This window comes from Tursiops truncatus, chromosome 1 (genome assembly GCF_011762595.2).
Source record: "Tursiops truncatus isolate mTurTru1 chromosome 1, mTurTru1.mat.Y, whole genome shotgun sequence".
NCBI lineage: Eukaryota > Metazoa > Chordata > Mammalia > Artiodactyla > Delphinidae > Tursiops > Tursiops truncatus.
Window position 1 is genome coordinate 33,146,334 of NC_047034.1, and position 23,959 is coordinate 33,170,292.

At 46.1% G+C, this 23,959-nt stretch overlaps 1 protein-coding gene and 1 long non-coding RNA gene across 2 annotated transcripts in view; both read right to left on the reverse strand.

The window, feature by feature from the left end:
* Nucleotides 1-8,171, reverse strand: part of PLEKHA6 (pleckstrin homology domain containing A6) — a 136,289-nt gene extending 128,118 nt beyond the window's left edge. The window contains exons 1-2 of the mRNA XM_073802048.1: nt 7,629-8,171; nt 2,316-2,392 (exon numbers count right to left, since the gene is read on the reverse strand). Coding sequence (XP_073658149.1) covers nt 2,316-2,392; nt 7,629-7,711 — 160 coding nt within the window. The 5' untranslated portion in view covers nt 7,712-8,171. The remainder of the gene's footprint in view (nt 1-2,315; nt 2,393-7,628) is intronic.
* Nucleotides 8,172-10,216: 2,045 nt separating this feature from the next.
* Nucleotides 10,217-20,280, reverse strand: LOC117309548 (uncharacterized). The gene is made up of 3 exons (XR_004523901.2): nt 16,430-20,280; nt 14,039-14,193; nt 10,217-10,339 (listed from the first exon to the last, which is right to left on the reverse strand). It is a non-coding gene; the product is annotated as an uncharacterized lncRNA (long non-coding RNA).
* Nucleotides 20,281-23,959: the final 3,679 nt, after the last annotated feature.

Genomic DNA, 23,959 nt, shown 5'->3' on the forward strand with positions numbered 1-23,959 from the left:
TGGATAATTAGCACCCAAGATTAGACCAGGACTCGAGTCTTCAAATCCCAGACCAGTGTTATTACCTCCAGATTCTGCTGCTTCTGGACAAGACACCAAGGACCAGAAAATCAGTCCCTCCTGCCATGTTACCAGCTGCCTTAGGGTCCAAGCTGCTGGAATGCAGGGCTTGGGTTCTACAGAGCGGTGGGCCCAGTATTTGTTCACTCATTTCATTCACCCCTATGTAGCAAGGGTATGTATTTCCATACTTGCTGCTGCTGCTTCAATGCAGCAGGGCAGCCAGCGGGCCCACCTCCCTCTCAGGACTTGGTCCAGAGAAATCATAACACCAGCTGCCACTTAGTGAGAGCTTCCTTCCTCTAAGGTACACATTTCCCCACTAATAGCATATTTAATCTGCACAGCAACATTATACAATAGGCATCAGCCCAAACATTTTTACAGATGAGGAAACTGAGACCCAGAGAGGTCAATCAACTTGCTTAAGGTCACACAGGAAGTGTCTGGGCCAGGATGTGAGTCTGGTTTGCTGCCTCCAAAGCTCACATTCTCTCCTCTGTGCTGCCCCATAAATGCTGCTTGTTCCCCTCTGTCCCTGTGCGAGGATGTTCCCATTCAGAAGGGCGTGGGTTGGCAGCCTCCCCAAATAGAGGGATCCCCACTGGGTCAGAACCATAAATAATCCTGCCAGTGTGATGTGCCTGGGAAAGAGGCCAGCGTGGATTATGTCCCCTGCCTTTTCCAGCAACTTCCCTCCACACTGCCCTCTCTGCCCGGGCAACACCAAGGGTGCTTATATTCCTGTCCAGGCGGAGTGCCCGCTAAGGCAGCTGCCCTCCCAGCAAGCTTCAGGGGCATCTTAACCCCTTCCCAGCCTTGGACAACCAGTTAGCTGCAGCCAAAAATGAAAGAATTGGCTCACAGACTTGCATGCATCCTCTAGCCTTACCTAGGGTCACGGTGAGCTGGATGGACTCAAACTGCAAACAGCCAACACCAACCCAGAAGAAGAAAACAGCCCCAGCCCCTGGGGTCAGGAAGCTTCACTTCAAGTCAAAAATACAATAGTGACAATAACAATAGCAGTCACCGCTGTTGACAGTGACTCTGTTGCCTAATTTGTGCTACAACCTTTTGAGATTCATAATCCTATCCCCATTTTATGGATTAAGAAGGTGAGTCCCAGAATTAAACCACTTGCTCAAGACCACACGAATAGAAAGTTGAGCCAAGATTTGAGCTCAGGTCTCTGTCTCTAGAACTTATGCATTTAACCCCAACGCTGCTTTGCTTATTAACGGAGTGGCCTTGAGCCAGGCACTTCCTCTCTGCTCTTCCATTTCCCTACCTTTAAAATGAAGGAGTCAGACTCCATGATCCCTGAAGTCCCCTCTGGCTCTAGAACCACAGTGAGTCTAGTCCTGAATCTAAAAGAAAGTAGGCTCTGGGCAAGTCAACACCTTGACCCAGCATGTCCATGAGTGACCGGGACTCTGTGTAGTTGGGTGAAGGGCTGGAAGGCCAGAAGGGCAGGGGGTTTCCAACGCTGTCGCTCCCACCCCTCCCCTTATTGGTCTATAGTGGCAACCCGAAGAGGAGGATGATTGTTCCCTTGAAGTACCCCAGGCCTTCTGACTCTTGGTGTCTCCACCTCTTCAACTTAGAATGAAATCATCTTTGTCCGGAGGGGTCCTATCTTCCCCACTAGGCTGGGAGGTCCCTGAAGGCTTAGTAATGGAGTCTTCTTCATAGTAAGCAAGCAGTGTTGGCCCTGTCCCCTTTTCTTTCATGTTCCCCTCAATGTGAAGCAGCTCCTGCTAGTCATGTGGGGTTATTTTAATTTAATTTAATTTAAATAAAAAATTCAGTTCCTAGGTCACACTAATCACATTTCAATTGCTCAGTAACCCCATGTGGCTCATGGTGACTGTACTGGGCAGCAGAGAAAGAGAACATTTCCATCATGGCATAAAGTTCTATGGTACCGCACTGGGGGCTAGGGTTCTGCCCAGTTCGGGAGCTCTCAGGATGGAAGGGATTTTCTGACTGGGCAGGGGGATGAGAGAGGAGTAAGCTCTTTCTCCTCAAAGGTCAGTCCCAGATACTAGTCATGGGGCTGGAAGTTTGAAAAGACCTCAAGGTGAGCGTCACCCCTCCTGCAAAATCCCCCACATGGTGGGCCAAATGCTTAGCTGAGTCTGTCCATGGAGAAACGAAAAGTCGGAAGCAAAGTCAGCGTTGGGGGTTCCCACAGCCACCTCAAGTCATGCCTCCTCATGGATTGCAAAGGCAGGGACAGATGAGATCCTTACCTGGGCTGGAGGAGTGTCCACTCTGGATGGGCGATTCCGTACCAGGGTGCACCCAGCTGGTTGACTTTTCTTCATCACTAGAGAAGACCAGAAAGAACATGTGAGATACAAAAGAGGCTTCTGTGAGGAGGACACCCATCTCCACATTCACATCAGTACTGACTGTCTGATCCCAGACACCTGACATGGGGGCACCCAGGCTGCCTTCATTCACTCACGTTCACAGAGCATTTACTGAGCAGACTCTGGGGATTCAGAGATTTATAATCCTGGATCCCTGACCTCAAAGAACATCTAACTCATGGGGAAACAGACAAGAAAAAAGATATTTGGAATATGATGTGATAGGAGCTATATAATCCCTACTATAGCTATGCTGTCTCTGCAGAGAGAGCATTTCACCATCAGAGAAGGGAGTACTCCCTGGATGGAGTTAAGGAAGGGGAACAGCATGAAGGCTTCAAGAAGGAGGTGACATTAAAGGTGAATGGTGAAGCCATGTGAGACGTACACGGAAGGTCCTTAACTGGCAGCTTCTCAATGGATAAGAGAAGAGGAGGCTGGGTGAATTGACAGTCCCTGAGTGTCTGCAGGGCTGTATACCATCATTCACGATGGTCCCTCACATTAGGAATATTACAGATTATGAATCTGAGGTTCAGAGACGTTAAGTAATTTGCCCAAGTTCATACAATAAATAACTGATGAGGCCAGGATTCAGACCTAGATGTGCCCCCCTTAAAACCCAAGCTCTTTTTAACATCTCACTCCCAGCAAGCTGGGCTCCCCAGCAGTGCAGATCCTCTGGGCTCTAGACGCCATGGCAGATGAGTCCATTGACCTTTCCCACCAACCAAGGACACCAATATTTCCTGAGCCAGATGTATGTGGAGGAGAGGACTCCCAGATCACCTGTATCACCCAGGCTTTAGGCTGGGGCCTTGGGGTCCAGGACAGGACTCCACTCAATAATAAATACCTTAACTAATATAGTAAACTCCACTAAGAAGGGTGCCACTAAATTTCTACTAAAGTAAGATATACAATAAACTGCACATATTTAAAGTGTACAATTTAATAAGTTTTGACATAGTTGTACACCTGTGAAACTATCACCAAAATCAAGATGTGAAGCCTCCAGATTTTCTTGGCGCTCCTTTGTAATTCCTGTCTCCTACCCTGCCGGCTCCTATCCTCCCCCACCCCCCCGCAGCAACAGATCTGTTTCCTGTTACTATAAATCCGTTTGCATTTTCTGGAGTTCTTAGAGTTTCATATACGTGGAATCATACAAACTAGACTTCTTTGTCTGACTTCTTTCCTTCTCGTCTTTCTTCCATGTGCTAGCATGTGTTAGTAGTTCACTCCCTTGCAGGATATACCTCATGTGCTCATCCCCTCACCTGCTGATGGACATTTGGGTTGTTTTCAGTTTGGGCCATTACAAATAAAGCTGCTTTGAACACTCGGGTCCAAGTCTTTGTGTGGATTTATGCTTTCTTTTCCCTTGACTTCACTAATTTTCCTCTGAGTTTGAACACCTGCTGCAGGAAAAACGTTCCCAGATGACCCACCCCTCTGATGAAGAGAGAATAAACAAAGTTTTTTAAACAAAGCTCTGGAGCCATGTGCACCTTTGGAGATGACCTGTGGTCTGGGCTTTGGTCCTGGGAGGCAGGGGAAGAGGAAGCCAAGGAAGGGGGCACCTCCTTACACCTCCTCTTCAGCTGCCCTGAGATTTCTGGCCCTGACCCCTTCTTCCTCTCACACTATCGGCTCCTTCAGACTTCACGTCAATCTCCACCCCGCCTGGACATCACCGACAATCACAGGGTCACAGAGGTGGGCACAACCCACCATTCCCTCAACTTCCTCTCCCCCGACCTTCCCCCACCCTCCAGTCATCAGTCCCTGGTGAAAAACAATGCAGTCACAGACCGTCTCCACTCTAGCTTTGAGCCCAAAGCTGGTGGGGAAATTGTGGAACCAGGAGGACTGGGGTCATTGCAAATCCACCAGCTATAATCTTCTTCAGGGGCTCCAATCAGTTGCCATTTGCCAAGTGTTCTAAGGCTTCCCACCAACCTCAAGTCCCAAGCCTGCCTCTCCTCCCCTCCCTCTCACCCATTCTCCATGGATAATCTCATCTCTTAACTCAAGAGAAATAGAAACCACGAGGCAGGTTTCTACCCAATACACTCAACCTCCCCCTCAAACTTATCCATATTTCCACCCATCCTTTAATGCTTGTCTCTACATTGGAGAAAAGGTGGCCTCCTCCCACTGAAGGCTAGTCCTTTTGCGTGGGTCACAGTCTCCATCATCTCCTGTCTTTTCTAGACCCTTTTTCTATTGAGCATCGCAGATTTGTATCTTCAACTTCTCTCTCCCTCTCGGGTCCATTACTTGAGCCCCCACTCCTATTCGTGTGTTCCAGTCTGAACCCTCTATCTCTCTCTTAATGCCGTCTCCCCTTCTAGCTTTCTTCTCGTGTTCCTCTTCTTACTGACCAAACATCCCTGTTAGAAACTAGTTCCTTCTAACTGTCCCCACTTCCTGGCCTCCCATTCGCCAATTCTCTGCAATCTGGTTTCCGTTCCCAGCCTTCCCCTGAAACCACTTTCCTAGAGGTCATTAAACACCCCCAGTTCCTAAATCCAGTAAACACTTTCCAGTCTTAAGCTCATTTGGCTTTTCCACGGTTGACCATCCCTTCCTTCTTAACATCTCTCTTCCTTCCCTCTGGGGGGCACGCTACCCTGGCCGTGGTGCTGCCCACCTCTGCATCCTGGGTCTCCTCCAGCCTGGCCTCTCTTCCTCTATCCTTTCCTTTAATGCAGTGCTGCCTGGGGACCCTCCTGTCTTCTCCCTCACACACTCCAGGGTGGTCCCAGCTCTACATGAAGACTCTCCAGCCCAGGCCTCTCTCTTCAACCTCTATCCTGTACACCCAGCCACCTGTGGGACATCACTTCCTGAATGTCCCATGGGGACCTCAAAATCAATATTTCCCGGCTGGATCTGTACTTTCCCTAAAGTCTGTTCCTCTTCCCATACTCCTGATTTCTATCAAACTCAAGTTAAAAATTTTAAGATTTATCTTCAGCTCTTCCCCCTCTCACCCCTCATTCCTCAACATTCAGGGAGTAAATGGAAACTCTCAATTCTACGCCTAAAGATTTCTCCCACCTCTCCCCGCCCTTCCCCTCTATTCTGGGTGCTTTAATTCAAGTCTTTTGGACTTGGTGATTGCCTCCTAACTGCTTTCCATACCTCAAGTTTTTCCCCTTGCCTCCCTACTCAGCCCTCAAATCACCGTCAATGCAGCTGCCAGAGAGCTCCTTCTAAAACACAGGTCTAACTATGTCACTCCTCTGTTTAAAATCTCCTTTGGTTTCCCATCACTTACGGGATCAAGTTCAAACGCCTTAGCCTAACACACAAGGCCTCTCCGAAGCTGCCCACTTCCTACCTGTCTTGCCTCACCTTCTGCAGCACCACAGCCACCTCCACTCCACCTCTGCTGAATCTCTCAGAGTGTTCTAGATAACCTGGGCTCCAGCAACCACCGGTGCCCTCCATCCCACAGGCCTCTGCCTCAAGGCCCCTTTCACTCTAGTCTCTCTCCTCCAGAAGCAGCTCAAATGTTTCCTCCTCTGGGAGGCCCCCCCCTCAACTCCTCAGAGCATTAGCTCTTTCTTCCTTATGTTCCTATAGCATCATGCAAATACCTCTGGAATGTATCTTATTATTTCATAAGTATTTATTTGCGTTTTCTCTCTACCACCTTCAAGGAACAACCTGTATCTGATTGTTTTTTATCCCAATACCTAACACTGCAGCAGACAAATAGTGGATACTCAATAAATGTCTGTGGAACGAACGACAAAAAGAAGCTGGAAGGCAAGCAAGAGATTGAGAAGAAAGATGAGAAAAGCCAAATTAACCACTTCGTCAGAACGCCCGAGGAGCTTGTGGAAATCGAGATTCCAAGGCCCACCCAAGATCTTCTAACTCGGACAGAATCTTTGGAGGCAGGCCTAGGGAATCAGCCTTTTTAACTAAGTTCCCTGGGTGATTCTCAAACCACTGACCAAAGGGACTCCAGTTTAAATCCTGGAGATGTCCTGTTATTTAAGAATCTGACGTAGGGTCAAGAACTTTAGTGGACTTAATTTCTAAGATAGTATAATTACAACATCAATTTTGATCACAGTAATGATAACTACAGAAGAAAAGCCTACAGCAAATGTGGAAACGGTAACACCAACAAGAAACCACTGGCTGCCTGCACTCCTGCAAAGGCACTTTGGTACGGGGGGGACAGCAATGCACTCAATTCAGCGGGGCCTGGGCTTGGTCGGAGCTCTGATTAACAAGTGGTTTTATCTCAGAAAAGTACTCTCATTCTCTGCAGACCTCGCTTCCTGTCTGAAACATGAGGGGGTTGCATCCAAGCCTCCTTTCAGCTCTAATGTTCTGTGAGTGGCTATCTTGAGAAAGGGAAAACCCATCATGTGTGGGTAACAGTTCAAATGCTGTGCTTCTAGACTTGCTATATTATCGGGAAATTTCTATCGTGGCAAAAGAAGCCTATAGAAGTAGGCCAAAATAGCACCAGCGGAGCCACTCTGTTATAATGAGATTATGCCAGAGCTATTTTGGTTTATGTAATTAATATAACAGTGCTAATATATTACTGAGAGCAGCAAAGCCTCCCTCTCTCTAAAGAATACCAAATGGACTGTGGGCATCTTCTTCCCCTTGACCACAGCCCCATAAAGATGTAGGAGGGAGAGGGGTTGCCATCTAGGGAACCCTGAGTCCTGGGGTGAGGGAATGCAGGGAAGCGGGCGGTAGAGGCAGGGTCTCCTGGTATGTTGTCCCTTAGCCCAAGTCTTCCCGTAGGAAATGGTCGGGGAGTGGACACAAGAGAGAAAGGACTCACCCCTGTCCCTGTCAATGGCCAAAGCTGAAAGGAAGGAACTGCAGGCTGGGCAGCAGCTCTAGTCATCTTCCTCAGGGTTCCCATCCTGCCTGTGACCAGGCGAGAGGGGAAGGTCTGCACCTGCCCTGCCCTGCCTTTCCAGGTGCAGGGAATGCTGAGCCTCAGCTGGACTTTGACCCACTGGGGAAAAGACGGGAGACACATTCAAACAGGCATCGTGATAAACTTATTAGTTATGCCTGCTGTTCCAGCCATTGCTTACCCTGACCCTCTCCTGCCGGCCCCCAGCCCTGCTGCCTTTCAAGTCAGACAACTTTAAAGAAAAAGAGAGAGAGGGAGAGAAGATGAAACAGAGACCCACATACTTGATGAAGAAGACTCTCCCCCCGCGGTCAACTCCGTAGGTCCACCGGCCGGGCAAGTCCAGCCAGTCGATCTCATCGGCCATCTCGGTGTCCCGCAGCCCCTCTCGCTCTCTGCCCACCCGGACGCCGGGCTGCGGGGCGGGGGCCTACCGCGCACCCCCCACTTTCTGCTCCTCCTCCAGGCGGTGATGGGGGAGGGGGTCCGATGCGGTCCAGCCCGGCCCGCGGCGTACCTCCCGGGTGCCTGGCAGGGACTCTGGCCTCTCGCTGAAGGCAGCTGGCCGCCAGCCGGCCAGCAGCGAGCGGAAGACTTAACCCTGGCCGGGCTGAACGAGCTCGGCGTGCGCGGCGGAGCCGGCCCCAGACACCTCCTGCCTCTGGAGTCTGCGCTCCCCTTCGTCTCCTTAACTTAATGAGGGGCAATTAGCGCATGAGTAATTCTGCCGCTCCTCTCGCCGGGACTGCTAACGAGCAGCGCCGAGGGTTCAGTCCCCTCTGCTTCCCGCGGCCGGGCGGCTGGCGGGGCCGAGCGAGCGGGAGCGCGAGCCGGAGGATCCCTCCCCGAAGGGAGCAGGTTGCAGTGTGCGAGCGAGGGTGTTGCCTCCCGCTCCCAGCTCCGAGCCCGCTCCCAACCTCCGGCCGGGCGAGCGGAAGGCGGAGCCCAGCGGCCGCTCCGAGGGGACTTCACAGCCGCGGCCCGGCAGGTCCCCGAGTCCTGACACCGGGCGCGGGGGGACCAGTTTGGCTGAAAGAGCTTTGAATCACGAACCTAAGGCACATGTCCAGTCACTGACCGAAAAAGGGGAAATGATCAAACCTGGTTCTACTTGGCGGGAGGTTAGTAGAGGTACACAGGTCAAATGCAGGGAAGAGTGCACGGGTGTGAGTAGCAAGGGGCCCATTTTTGCTAAGATGTCAAACTAATTAGTCAAGCCAGTCCTTACCTTTCTTTCTGAGCACTTCCTCCAAGAAGCCTACCATGACTAAGTAGAATCAGAGTGAGATCTTAGAAACACACTCAGAAACCAACAGCTTTTATATCCCTTCCCCCTAATTTGCACCAGAAAAGGAAAGAAAAAGGGAAAAGAGAGAAAGACAGAGAGAGACAGAGAGAGAGAGGAGGGAATGTGTTCTGTGGTACAGGTTGCAAGCATTCAATACTAGCAGATCAAAAATGGTATTGCTGAAGCCCACAGTTCTGCTGTCTCTGGTCTGAATCAAAGTTGGACTCCAGTCAGCTTTCCCAGCTTACTCAGGACCTGCCCCCTGGGGCTCCAATTAAATGCACACTGTCTTAATCCATGTGTCAGACCCAAGGGGATAATTAGACAATGGGAGAGACACCTGTCTTTAGAGGACGCAATGTGTCACATGGCAGCTGGCAAGTCTCTGTCGAGTGAGCATACTTACTGTGAGCATTCTAGGGACTGGACGCCTGTTCCACCTAGGTAATTCCTACTTATCCCTTTGGTGTCCACCCATGTGTCACCTCCTCCAGAAAGCCATTCTTGATTCCACCCCAGGCAGATTTATATGTCCATCCTCCATGTGTCATGGAGCCTTATTAATAACGCTGTAGTGGAGCTTATCATACTATAAGGCAATCCTCGGTACTTATCTGTCTCCTTCATTAGGCTGTGTGCCCCTCGGGGCAGGGGCTCCATTTGATTCATCTTTATAGCCCCAGCACCTACCTGGGGCACTGGATTTATGTCTGATGAACAACTGATACTGTCCTAACTAGAAATGGCTCTTAACTCTAACCACAATCCTGTACTTTTGGACCCTATTTAGGGGCCTGATAAATATAACCAGCAGCACATCAGGCTGTGTGTGGGGAGAGCTTTCTGGAAAAAGGAACAACCGGTGAGCCTTCCCAGGAAACTCAAATGCTCAACCTAGGTGTAATGTGTATACATCTGATAGATACTGAAGCCAGCAGATGCCTCAGAGAACATCTCATCCAAGGCTCTTCTTTTAAATATGGGAAACAGAAGAGCGAAGAAGGGAAGGGAAGCTTCAGGTCACTGAGCAAGGATCTGCCCCCCGATGTCCAGGCCAAAGCTCTTCCCATTACATCATTCTATCTCCAACACTGGAAATTCACTCTGCCAACATATACAGGCTGATTCCTGGTGCCAGGTTTAAGTTGAGTCCATTCTCCAGATGCAAAAAGGAGCAAAATCCCATAATACCCAACTCTTTTCTCCCTTCTCAGATCCTACATGTTTCTAGTAAAGAAAGCTGCATTGGACAGTAAGGCAGAGCAGCACCTGAGAAGCATAGATGAGGATCCGTGTCCCTTTGTAGCTCCTGAATTGGGGGGGGTGGGAGGGTCAAAGGGTCAGGTTCCTCACCAGTCCCCCCCGTCCCCAGCCTTGTGAAACACCTGTACGCCTCATCCCGCTGATAAAGCACAGAGCCACCTGCGCACCCCTGTGATATCAGAGGATCTGAACCACCGGAATTGCTGCCAAGATGCCTCCAGGGAAAATACCAGCGACCAGTGCACTCCCAGTCCAACCTGAGCAACCAGTAAGGGTGGCTTCTTGGGCTGAAGGTGGGTGGATATAGGGGACAAAATGACATATTTTTGAAAACATGTATTACACCGCTGTCTTCTTTGAGGAGTAAGGGCTCCTGCTGATTTCTTCACAAGATTTTTGTCTTGTTTATCTCTAATCTAGCCTGGGGCTCCTTGGAACATTTACCTAGACCAAAAAAAAAAGCGAGTGGTTGAGATTTTTTACGCATTTGAAATAAGAAAAGAGATCAAGTTTGAAAATACTTTTCTGACTGTGGTGTATTCTCGCCAGTGACTCCTTACATTCTAGTTCTTGTTTATCAATTATGATCAGGATTGATACTGCTAATAAAGACATTTTAGCAAAGAAACTAAAGACAATGCAGAAAGGGAGTAGAAAACTCAAATAAAAATAGCTATTGGTTCAACAGTTACCTGGAAGAGGGCAGGAGGGTGATCTGTTGAAATGAAAACCTTACATGCTTTGCAGTCAAGTCAGAAATTTAGTTGTCTGCTCTTCCCTTACAGCAAATTTAATTTTATCTCTTTAAAAGGCAACAAAGCATGTGGTAAAATATATCAGCAAAATTTAGAAATGATTCTGATTCTCTCATACGTTTGAAAGTTTAAATCAGTCACTTGAATGTTATTATGCTTCTGGCTTGGTTCCAGCAGTAGGCTGAAAAACAGCCCCCCAAAAGCTGTCCATGTAAAATCCCTGGAGCCCATGAATGTGACCTAACTTGCATGTAATTAAGACAAGGATCTGGAGAGGAGGAGATTATCCTGGATTATTTGGGTGGGCCCTAAATTCAATGACACATGTCCTTATAAGAGAAAGGCAGGGGGAGATTTGAGACAGACAGAAAAGGAGGAAGCAATGTGACCCCAGAGGCAGAGGATGAAGTGATGCCACCACAAATCAAGGAATGTCAACAGTCACCAGAAGCTAGAAGACGCAGAGAAGGAATTCTCCCCCAGAGCCTCCAGAGGGAGTGTGGCCCTGTCAACACCTCAGTTTCAGTCTTCTGGACTCCAGAATTGTGAGAAAATAAATGTTTGTTGTTTCAAGCCAGCCAGTTTGAGGTAATTTGTTATAGCAACATGGGAAATTAACACAGTACCTATAAGAAAATCATAAGTTAACGAGGACTGAAACATATGTCCATTATTTTTACTCGTCCAATATTCAATCTCCATTCTTCTGTTAATAGCCCCCTGAGTTTCCTTTTGGCATCTACCCTTCTGCCACTGTCCGTCCACGTGGGTTGATGGGCTGCCTCCACCACCACCCCAGCTCCATTGGTTCAGGAAAGGACACATGACTCAGCCCAGACCAATGAGATTCAGTTTTAAAAAGATCCCAGAATTCTTGGGAGGAAGCCCATTATCTCTTGGATTTGAAGCTGGCAGGTATCATTTTGGTGCTGCTGGGGTCTTTCTGCAGGGAAAGCTTGCTGAAAGTGAAGCCAGTACAGGAGAAAGTGGAGTCAGAAGATGAAGACAGACTGGGTCCTCATATCCTATGAGCCCTAGGACCCAGCTTGCCAGAAGAGGCTCTACCCCTGGAATTTCAACTTGTAGGTGCCAATAAACACCTTTATTTGCTTCAGCCAATTGGAGTTGGGTTTCTGACCCTAACAACTGAAAAAATCCTAACCAGTACAAAGGTCACAGTGTCTTGTGTCCCTGTTTCTTTGTTGTAACCAATGTTTCTTTGGGAAAGCCAGTGAGATAACCACCTGCGTTTCTAGTGACTTGAGAATGCAGACTCTTCTCTGTCAATAGATGGTCTTAGGACCATCCAGTCAAAGCCCACACTTTCCCCCTAGAGGGTATTGGAGAACTCAGGAGAAGTACCCAGAGTTGTGGTGATTCCGCAGGAGAGTTAGGACCACAACTCAGGTCTCCTGAAAACCTGATCAGTAGAAAGCTGTGTTTCAACGCATTTGCTTTATCATTTAAACATATTTGACCAAGAGACTCACAATTACAAGAAGATTATAACCGATACCTCTGCTCTACTAAAGAATAACCACAACAGTAATTTTTATTGAGTGCTGGTGTTGAATAGCTATGCTAACCAACAGGCTCGGTCACCAGCCACTGCTGATTATTTTACAGGAACTAGGAAGCAAAGGAAAAGAAGGCAAGGCCCTCTCTGTTGGGATTAGATATACGATTATGTAAACATGCAAGAGCCCAGACAAACTAGTTGCTTGATTAAAGTCGTGATTTGATAAGGGTTTGAGAGAGGCGGTTTTTGTTATAAAAAACAAAACTGGTTCTGGTAACCAGAGGATTGTGGACTCCTGAAGTTTCCCTACAGCCAGTTGAACTGAATTACATTTGTTTCACAGATATTTATCGAGTACCTTCTGTGACCCCAGTATTCTTCTAGGTACGGGGGATCCAGGAGTGAATAAAACAGAATGTCCTTGCTCTCACAGAATTTACATTTAATAAATACATAGTCTCGGAGGACGATGAGTCTATGGAGAAAAATGGAAAGAGTAAAAGGATAGGAGAGCAGTGGATGCTGCTATCTTATATTCCATAGATTTCATATAGGGTTGGCAGGAAAGCCCTCATTAAGAAGAAGGACATTTGAACAGAGGCTTGAAGGAAGTGAGACAGCAAACCATGTGACATTGGGGAAACATATTCTAGGCAAAGGAAGTAATAAGCGCAAAGGCCCTGAGGCAGGAATATCCTTGGAGTGTTTGTGAAATAAGGAGGCCAGCGCTGCTGAAGCACAGTGAATGAGGGAAAGAGTAGTAGAAGAGGACTAGTGGGGGGTGGGGTGGGGGGGGGGGAGTGAGGAAAGCCAGATCATTCCAGGTCACTGTAAGAAGATCAGCTGTTATCTAAATGAGATGGGAAACTGCTGGAGGTTTGAGTGTAGGAGCAATATGACCATTGTGACTTAAGAACTCTTTTAGAGGATCATTCTGGCTGCTATTTGGACTAGGGTAGAAACAGATTCCAGTTAGGAGGCTACTGCAATAATCCAAGCAAGACATGATGATGGCTTGGTTCATGGTGTTGGGGGGTAGAAATAGTGAGAAATTGTCAGATTCTGGGTATCTTTTAAAGGTAGAACTAATAGGATTTGCCTACAGATTGTAATTGGGCTATGAGAGAAAGAGAATGAAGCATGATTTGCACATTCCTTTTCCTCCTGAGTGATGAGAATACACTCAAGGCTGACTTCCAAGTCTCCCTAGTACCTGATTACAAGGTATTTGGCCTGAGCACCTGGAAAGACAGAGCTGCCGCTGACTGAGATGGGAATAGGCTGCAGGAAGAGCAGGCGTGGCAGGGGAGAGTGGGGGAACCAATTGAACTCTGAGCATGTTACGCTGGAGTTGCCTAAGAGATTCCCAAGCAGAGATGCCAAGGAGGTGACTGGGTATATGAGATTAGAGTCTGTCTCAGGAGTTAGAGATATTTGGTATTTTTTCAGCGATTAGATGGTATTAATGCCATGAAGCAGGTTGAGATAACAAAGGAAATGAGTGTAGGGAGGGAGGAGGCAGAGACCAAGGGCTGAGAACCAGGACACTCTACCTTTTAGAGGTCGTGTTAATGAAAAGGAACCTGCACAGAAGACTGAATAACAAGTGACTAGTGAAGCAGGAGGAGAACAACAGAGAATACTATCCTGGAAGTGAGCCTTGAGTGCATTCACATCACTCACAAGGAGGAGGAATGAGCAGATGGTGCCTGTGGTCTAGAAGGGTTGAGGTTAGGGTGGGTTCTGTCTGAGCAGGAAAAGACTTGTACTCCTGTGTGCGAGGGTGGAGAGACGGCTCAGGCTACTTTTAAGTTGGTCTGAGAGGGGCCCTGGGGAGATGATCATTTCAGCTAATGAGCCCTTGCTTACCCTAGAGAGGAGCGCCTGAAATGTGCTTCCTTCAGCTGCATCTCTCATAGTCTCTGCGCTGGCTTCTCCTGGGAATGAGGCCAGCCCAAGATGGCGGTCTGACTTCTCCTGCCAGGACTGTGTCATGGAGCAAAGAACTGGCACTGGCAGCTTCCCTGAGGGGGAGGGGTGGAATGAAATAGTCAGTCAACAGCTCAAGGCAAGATATGCGGGCTGGGTGGAGCCTGGAGAAATGGTCCAGTAGTCATTGCTGATATTTCTTCTCTGGGTCTCTTCCTGAATCTACAGCTTAGGCAATGCTCTTTCTGTGCTGACTTTAATGTCTGATCTGGGGTTTTTCTAAAAAATGGCAGCTGTGCTGACTTTGGCATTTCCTGGAATTAACACAGCACTTTGGTTCAGTTTAGTTCAATAAACTTGTAAAGCACCATTATGCCTCTATCTCTGAATAGAGATACTGAAACTGTTCCAGCCGTTAGCCAACCAGTTTCTTCTCCTCCTGTCTCTGCCACCCACCAACCTGCTGGTCAGTCCCCTACATTGTTTTTGGTTCAGCATCATCCTCTCCATCCCTTATCTCCCTCTCACTTTGGGTAACTTCAGTGCTGATGTGAATAAACTATCCAATGTCCTAACCTCACAGTACCTTAATCTCTGCAACTCCAGGGACATTCACCTCCTCTGCAGTAAGTTACTCACACCCAAAGCTGTTCTTTAGACTTTCTCACAACCCAGATTCACTCCAATTTGGAAAACATAAACTCTAATATCCTACTTTCTGACCACAGTTTTGGTCCTTTTAATACCCTCATTCCTTTCTTCCCTGTACACCTATTCTTTGCCTTCCTATTGTACCTTTATCCTCATGAGTTTCCTCTTAATCTACCAGTGAAAGCCTTTTTTTCACTTCCTGCACTGTTCAGCCCAAACTCATGGCCTGTCACTTCATTCCTTTACTAACCAGTATTCTAGTCCGTGTGTCCTCAGCTGTACCCACACTGAAAACTCCACTCTGGATTAATCTGCCTACATTTTCTGCTCCAAAGCCCAGAAAAATATCATATCAAGCTATTGTAGGAATTAAATAAATTGATGCCCCTATCGTTCACACTCTCCAGCCTTCCACAGGTGTCTTGCTGTGTCTATAGTCACTCTCAGCCGCAGACCATCATTATTCCAAGAGAAAATAAAGGCCATAAGAAAGGCACAGCCTTAACCTAGAACACCTTCACTGCAGTCTCCCTATGCCCATTGTTACAACCTTATCTATATTTCTACCCATCTGTCTCTCTTTCCTCCTATCCAAAGCTAAACTTCCATGTTCTCATTCTTACAAGTGTCCATCCCTTACCAGATCCTCAGAAATCTTACTCAACATCAGTTATCTCCTCTCTCCTATATTTTCAAGCTTCCCCCTCTTCCAATTCTCTCCAGAAAACCTATAACGAAGTTCAAGATTTCTACCATTAAAAAAAAACACGGGGCTTCCCTGGTGGCGCAGTGGTTAGGAATCTGCCTGCCGATGCAGGGGACACAGGTTTAATCCCTAGTCTGGGAGGATCCCACATGCCATGGAGCAACAAAGCCCGTGCACCACAACTACTGAGCCTGCACTCTAGAGCCCACAAGCCACAACTACTGAGCCCATGCACCACAACTGTTGAAGCCTGTGCACCTAGAGCCTGTGCTCTGCAACAAAAGAAGCCACTGCAATGAGAAGCCCACGCACTGCAACGAAGAGTAGCTCCTGCTTGCTGCAACTAGAGAAAGCCCACACGCAGCAACAAAGACCCAACACAGCCAAAAAAAAGAAAAAAACAAGAATAATGTTGCTGTTCCAAAGTGGGCAGCCTTTTAACCCATTAGATAAAGAGCAACCTTTAAAAAAAAAAAAAAAAAAGGCATTGGTTCAAGATGGCAGAGTAGAAGGACATGCACTCACTCCCTCTTGCGAGAGCACCAGAATCACAACTACCTGCTGAACAATCATCAACAGGAAGACACTGGAACTCACCAAAAAAGATACCCCACATCCAAAGACAAAGGAGAAGCCACAGTTAGATGGTAGGAGGGGAGCAACCACAATAAAATCAAATCCCATAATGGCTGGGTGGGTGACTCACAAACTGGAGAACACTTATACCAGAGAAGTTCACCCACTGCAATGAAGGTTCTCAGCCCCAAGTCAGGCTTCCTAACCTGGGGGTCCAGCAACAGGAGGAGGAATTCCAAAAGAATCAGACTTTGAAGGCTATCAGGATTTGATTGCAGGACTTCAACAGGACTGGGGGAAACAGAGATTCCACTCCTGGAGGGCACACACAAAGTAGTGTGCACATCGGGACCCAGGGGAAGAAGCAGTGACCCCATAGGAGACTGAAACAGACCTACCTGCTAGTGTTGGAAGGTCTCCTGCAGAGACGGGGGGTGGCTGTGGCTCGCCGTGGGGACAAGGACACTGGCAGCAGAAGTTCTGGGAAGTACCACTTGGTGTGAGCCCTCCCAGAGTCTGCCATTAGCCCCCCCAAAGAGCTGGGTAGGCTCCAGTGCTGGGTCGCCTCAGGCCAAACAACCAACAGGGAGGGAACCCAGCCCCACCCATCAGCAGACAAGTGGATTAAAGTTTTACTGAGCTCTGCCCACCAGGGCAACACCCAGATCTACCCACCACCAGTCCCTCCTATCAGGAAGCTTGCACAAGCCTCTTAGTTAGCCTCATCCACCAGAGGGCAGACAGCAGAAGCAAGAAGAACTACAATTCTGCAGCCTGTGGAAAGAAAATCACATTCACAGAAAGATAGACAAAATGAAAAGGCAGAGGACGTTTTACCAGGTGAAAGAACAAGATAAAACCTCAGAAAAACAAGTAAATGAAGTGGAGATAGGCAACCTTCCAGAAAACGAATTCAGAATAATGATAGTGAAGATGATCCAGGACCTCAGAAAAAGAATGGAGGCAAAGATCAAGAAGATGCAAGAAATGTTTAACAAAGACCTAGAAGGATTAAAGAAAAAACACTTAGGGGCTTCCCTGGTGGCGCAGTGGTTGGGAGTCTGCCTGCCGATGCAGGGGATGTGGGTTCGTGCCCTGGTCCAGGAGGATCCCACATGCCGTGGAGCGGCTGGGCCCGTGAGCCATGGCTGCTGAGCCTGTGCGTCCAGAGCCTGTGCTCCGCAACGGGAGAGGCCACAGCAGTGAGAGGCCCGTGTACCGCAAAAAAACACACAAAAAAACAAAACACTTAGAAGAATTAAAGAACAAACAGAGTTGAACAATACAATAACTGAAATGAAAAATACACTAGAAGAAATCAATAGCAGAATAACTGAGGCAGAAGAACAGATAAGTGACCTGGAAGACAGAATGGTGGAATTCACTGCCGCAGAACAGAATAAAGAAAAAAGAATGGAAAGAAATGAAGACAGCATAAGAGACCTCTGGGACAACATTAAACGCACCAACATTCGCATCATAGGGGTTCCAGAAGGGGAAGAGAGAGAGAAAGGACCCGAGAAAATATATGAAGATATTATAGTCGAAAACTTCCCTAATATGGGGAAGGAGATAGCCACCCAAGTCCAGGAAGCACAGAGAGTTGCAGGCAGGATAAACCCAAGGAGAAACATGCTGAGACACATAGGAATCAAACTGACAAAAATTAAAGACAAAGAAAAATTATTGAAAGCAGCAATGGAAAAATGACAAATAACATACAAGGGAACTCCCATAAGGTTAACAGCTGATTTCTCAGCAGAAACTCTACAAGCCAGAAGGGAGTGGCATGATATACTTAAAGTGATGAAAAGGAAGAACATACAACCAAGATTACTCTACCTGGAAAGGATCTCATTCAGATTCAATGGAGAAATCAAAAGCTTTGCAGACAAGCAAAAGCCAACAGAATTCAGCACCACCAAACCAGCTCTGCAAGAAATGCTAAAGGAACTTCTCTAAGTGGGAAACACAAGAGAATAAAAGGACCTACAAAAACAAACCCATAACAATTAAGAAAATGGTAATAGGAACATACATATTGATAATTACCTTAAACGTGAAAAGATTAAATGCTCCAACCAAAAGACACAGGCTTGCTGAATGGATACAAAAACAAGACGCATATATATGCTGTCTACAAGAGACCCACTTCAGACCTAGGGACACATACAGAATGAAAGTGAGGGGATGGAAAAAGATATTCCATGCAAATGGAAATCAAAAGAAAGCTGGAGTAGCAATACTCATTTCAGATAAAATAGACTTCAAAATAAAGAATGTTACAAGAGACAAGGAAGGATACTATATAATGATCAAGGGGTCAATCCAAGAAGAAGATATAACAATTATAAATATATATGCACCCAACATAGCAACACCTCAATACATAAGGCAACTGCTAACAGCTATAAAAGAGGAAATCAACAGTAACACAATAATAGTGGGGGACTTTAACACCTCACTTACACCAATGGACAGATCACCCAAACAGAAAATTAATAAGGAAACACAAGCTTTAAATGACACAATAGACCAGATAGACTTAATTGATATTTATAGGACATTCTATCCAAAACAGCAGATTACACTTTTTCTCAAGTGCACACGGAACATTCTCCAAGATAGATCACATCTTGAGTCACAAATCAAGCCTTGGTAAATTTAAGAAAATTGAAATCATATCAAGCATCTTTTCCGAACACAACGCTACGAGATTAGAAATCAATTACAGGGAAAAAAACGTAAAAAAACAAACACATGGAGGCTAAATAATATGTTACTAAATAACCAAGAGATCACTGAAGAAATCAAAGAGGAAATCAAAAAATACCTAGAGACAATGAAAACATGACGATCCAAAACCTATGGGATGCAGCAAAAGCAGTTCTAAGAGGGAAGTTTATAGCAATATGATCCTACCCCCAAGAAACAAGGAAAATCTCAAATAAACAATCTAACCTTATACCTAAAGGAACTAGAGAAAGAAGAACAAACAAAACCTAAAGTTAGTAGAAGGAAAGAAATCATAAAGATCAGACCAGAAATAAATGAAATAGAAACAAAGAAAACAATAGCAAAGATCAATAAAAACCAAAAGCTCGTTCTTTGAGAAGATAAACAAAATTGATAAACCTTTAACCAGACTCATCAAGAAAGAGAGGAAGAGGACTCTAATCAATAAAATTAGAAATGAAGAAGGAGAAGTTACAATGGACACCGAAGAAATACAAAGCATCACAAGAGACTACTACAAGCAACTCTATGCCAATAAAATGGACAACCTGGAAGAAATGGAATCCTTAGAAAGGTATAACCTTCCAAGACTGAACCAGGAAGAAATAGAAAATATGAACAGACCAATCACAAGTAATAAAATTGAAACTGTGATTAAAAATCTTCCAACAGGCTGAGGTCAAGATGACGGAGGAGTAAGACGTGGAGATCACTTTCCTCCACACAAATACATCTACGGGTGGAACAACTCCCGCAGAACACCTACCAAGCGCTGGCAGAAGACCTCAAACTTCCCAAAAGGCAAGAAACTCCCCACGTCCCTGGGTAGGGCAAAAGAAAAAAGAAAAAACAGAGACAAAAGAATAGGGAGGGGATCTGCACCTCTGGGAGGGAGCTGTGAAGGAGGAAAAGTTTCCACACACTAGGAAGCCCCTTCACTGGCAGAGATGGTGGGGGGAGGGGGGAAGGGGAGGAAGCTTCAGAGCCATGGAGAAGAGCGCAGCAACAGGGGTGCAGAGGGCAAAGTGGAAAGATTCTTGCACAGAGGATCGGTGCCAAGCAGCACTCACCAGCCCGAGAGGCTTGTCTGCTCACTCGCTGGGGCTGGTGGGGGCTGGGAGCTGAGGCTTGGGCTTCAGAGGTCAGATTCCAGGGAGAGGACTGGGGTTGGCTGCGTGAGCACAGCCAGAAGGGGCATAGTGCACCACAGCTAGCCGGGATGGAGTCCGGGAAAAAGTCTGGAACTGCCGAAGAGGCAAGAGACAGCTGTTTCGGGGTGAGTGAAGAGAGGGGATTCAGAGCACCGCCTAAACAAACTCCAGAGACGGGCGTGAGCCGCGGCTATGAGCGCGGACCCCAGAGACGGGCCTGAGACGCTAAGGTTGCTGCTGCCGCCACCAAGAAGCCTGTATGCGAGCACAGGTCACTATCCACACCCCGCTTCCGGGGAGCCTGTGCAGCCCGCCACTTCCAGGGTCCCGGGATCCAGGGACAACTCCCCCGGGAGAACGCACGGAGCACTTCAGGCTGGTGCACTGTCACGTCGGCCTCTGCCGCTGCAGGCTCGCCCCGCACTCCGTGCCCCTCCCTCCCTCTAGCCTGAGTGAGCCAGAGTCCCCGAAGCAGCTGCTCCTTTAACTCCGTCCTGTCTGAGCGAAGAACAGACGCGCTCAGGCAACCTACACGCTGAGGCGGGACCACATCCAAAGCTGAACCCCAAGAACTGTGCGAACAAAGAAGAGAAAGGAAAATTTCTCCTAGCAGTCTCAGGAGCACCGGATTAAATCTCCACAGTCAACTTGATGTACCCAGAATCTGTGGAATACCTGAATAGACAACGAATCATCCCAAAACTGAGGTGGCGGACTTTGTGTGATTTCGTCGGTATAGCTTTGCTTTTACCATTTGTCCTAGGGTTCTGTCTGTCCGTTGTTGTTGTTTTTTTAAATAGTTTTTAGCGCTTGTTATCATTGGCAGATTTGGTTTTTGGTTTGGTTTCTCTCTTCCTTCTTTCTTTTTTTTATTACTTTTTAATTTTAATAATTAAAAAAATATTTTGTAATACCTTTATTTTATTTTTTTCTTTCTTTCTTTTTTTAATTCTCCCTTTTCTTCTGAAATGTGTGGCTGACAGGGTCTTGGTGCTCTGGCTGGGTGTCAGGCCTGTGCCTCTGAGGTGGGAGAGCTGAGTTCAGGACATTGGTCTGCCAGAGACCTCTCAGCTCCATGTAATATCAAATGGCAAAAGCTCTCCCAGAGGTCTTCATCTCAACGCTAAGACTCAGCTCCACTCAACGACCAGCAAGCTACAGTGCTGGACACCCTATGTCAAACAACTAGCAAGACAGGAACACAACCCCACCCATTAGCAGAGAGGTTGCCTAAAATCATAAGAAGTTCACAGACACCCCAAAACACACCACCGGACACGGTTCTGCCCACCAGAAAGACAATATCCAGCCTCATCCACCAGAACACAGGCACCAGTCCCCTCCACGAGGAGGCCTACACAACCCACTGAAACAACCTTACCCACTGGGGCAGACACCAAAAACAATGGGAACTATGAACCAGCAGCCTGCGAAAAGGAGACACCAAACATAGTAAGTTAAGCAAAATGAGAAGACAGAGAAACATACAGCAGATGAAGGAGCAAGGTAAAAACTCACCAGACCAACAAACGAAGAGGAAATAGGCAGTCTATCTGAAAAAGAATTCAGAGTAATGTTAGTAAAGATGATCCAAAATCTTGGAAACAGAATGGAGAAAATACAAGAAACGTTTAACAAGGACCTAGAAGAACTAAAGAGCAAACAAACAATGATGAACAACACAATAAATGAAATTTAAAATTCCCTAGAAGGAATCAATAGCAGAGTAACTGAGGCAGAAGAACGGATAAGTGACCTGGAAGATACAATAGTGGAAATAACTACCACAAAGCAGAATAAAGAAAAAAGAATGAAAAGAATTGAGGACAGTCTCAGAAACTTCTGGGGCAACATTAAACGCACCAACATTCGAATCATAGGGGTCCCAGAAGAAGAAGAGAAAAAGAAAGGGACTGAGAAAATATTTGAAGAGATTATAGTTGAAAACTTCCCTAATATGGGAAATGAAATAGTCAAGTCCAGGAAGCGCAGAGAGTCCCATACAGGATAAATCCAAGAAGAAACACACCAAGACACATATTAATCAAACTATCAAAAATTAAATAGAAAGAAAAAAATATTAAAAGCAGCAAGGAAAGACAACAAATAACATACAAGGGAATCCCCATAAGGTTAACAGCTGATCTTTCAGCAGAAACTCTGCAAGCCAGAAGGGAGTGGCAGGACATATTTAAAGTGATGAAAGGGAAAAAGCTACAACCAAGATTACTCTACCCAGCAAGGATCTCATTCAGATTCGACAGAGAAATTAAAACCTTTATAGACAAGCAAAAGCTAAGAGAATGCAGCACCACCAAACCAGCTTTACAACAAATACTAAAGGAACTCCTCTAGGCAGGAAACACAAGAGAAGGAAAAGACCTACAATAACAAACCCAAAACAGTTAAGAAAATGGTAATAGGAACATACATATCGATAACTACCTTAAATGTAAGTGGATTAAATGCTCCAACCAAAAGACATAGACTGGCTGAATGGATACAAAAACAAGACCCATATATATGCTGTCTACAAGAGACCCATTTCAGACCTAGGGACACATACAGACTGAAAGTGAGGGGATGGAAAAAGATATTCCTTGCAAATGGAAATCAAAAGAAAGCTGGAGTAGCAATTCTCATATCAGACAAGTAGACTTTAAAATAAAGACTATTACAAGAGACAAAGAAGGACACTACATAATGATCAAGGGATCAATCCAGTAAGAAAATATAACAATTGTAAATATTTATGCACCCAACATAGGAGCACCTCAATACATAAGGCAAATACTAACAGCCATAAAAGGAGAAATCGACAGTAACACAATCATAGTAGGGGACTTTAACACCTCACTTACACCAATGGACAGATCATCCAAAATGAAATTAAATAAGGAAACACAAGCTTTAAATGACACATTAAACAAGATGGACTTAATTGATATTTATAGGACATTCCATCCAAAAACAACAGAATAGAGTTTCTTCTCAAGTGCTCATGGAACATTCTCCAGGATAGGTCATATCTTGGGTCACAAATCAAGCCTTGGTAAATTTAAGAAAATTGAAATTGTATCAAGTATCTTTTCTGACCACAATGCTATGAGACTAGATATCAATTACAGGAAAAAATCTGTAAAAAATATAAACACATGGAGGCTAAACAATACACTACTAAATAACCAAGAGATCACTGAAGAAATCAAAGGGGAAATCAAAAAATACCTAGAAACAAATGACAATGAAAACACGATGACCCAGAACCTATGGGATGCAGCAAAAGCAGTTCTAAGAGGGAAGTTTATAGCAATACAATCCTACCTCAAGAAACAACAAACATCTCAAATAAACAACCTAACCTTACACCTAAAGCAATTAGAGAAAGAAGAACAAAAAAACCCCAAAGTTAGCAGAAGGAAAGAAATCATAAAGGTCAGATCAGAAATAAATGAAAAAGAAATGAAGGAAACAATAGCAAAGTTCAATAAAACTAAAAGCTGGTTCTTTGAGAAGATAAACAAAATTGATAAACCATTAGCCAGACTCATCAAGAAAAAAAAGAAGATGCAAATCAATAGAATTAGAAATGAAAAAGGAGAAGTAACAACTGACACTGCAGAAATACAAAGGATCATGAGAGATTACTACAAGCAACTATATGCCAATAACATGGACAACCTTGGAAAAATGGACAAATTCTTAGAAAAGTACAACCTTCCAAGATTGAACCAGGAAGAAATGGAAAATATAAACAGACCAATCAAAAGCACTGAAATTGCGACCGTGATTAAAAGTCTTCCAACAGGGCTTCCCTGGTGGCGCAGTGGTTGAGAGCCCGCCTGCCGATGCAGGGGACACAGGTTCGTGCCCCGGTCCGGTAGGACCCCACATGCTGCAGAGCGGCTGGGCCTGTGAGCAATGGCCACTGAGCCTGCGCGTCCAGAGCCTGTGCTCCGCAGCAGGAGAGGCCACAACATTGAGAGGCCCGCGTACCGCAAAAAAAAAAAGTCTTCCAACAAACAAAAGTCCAGGGCCAGA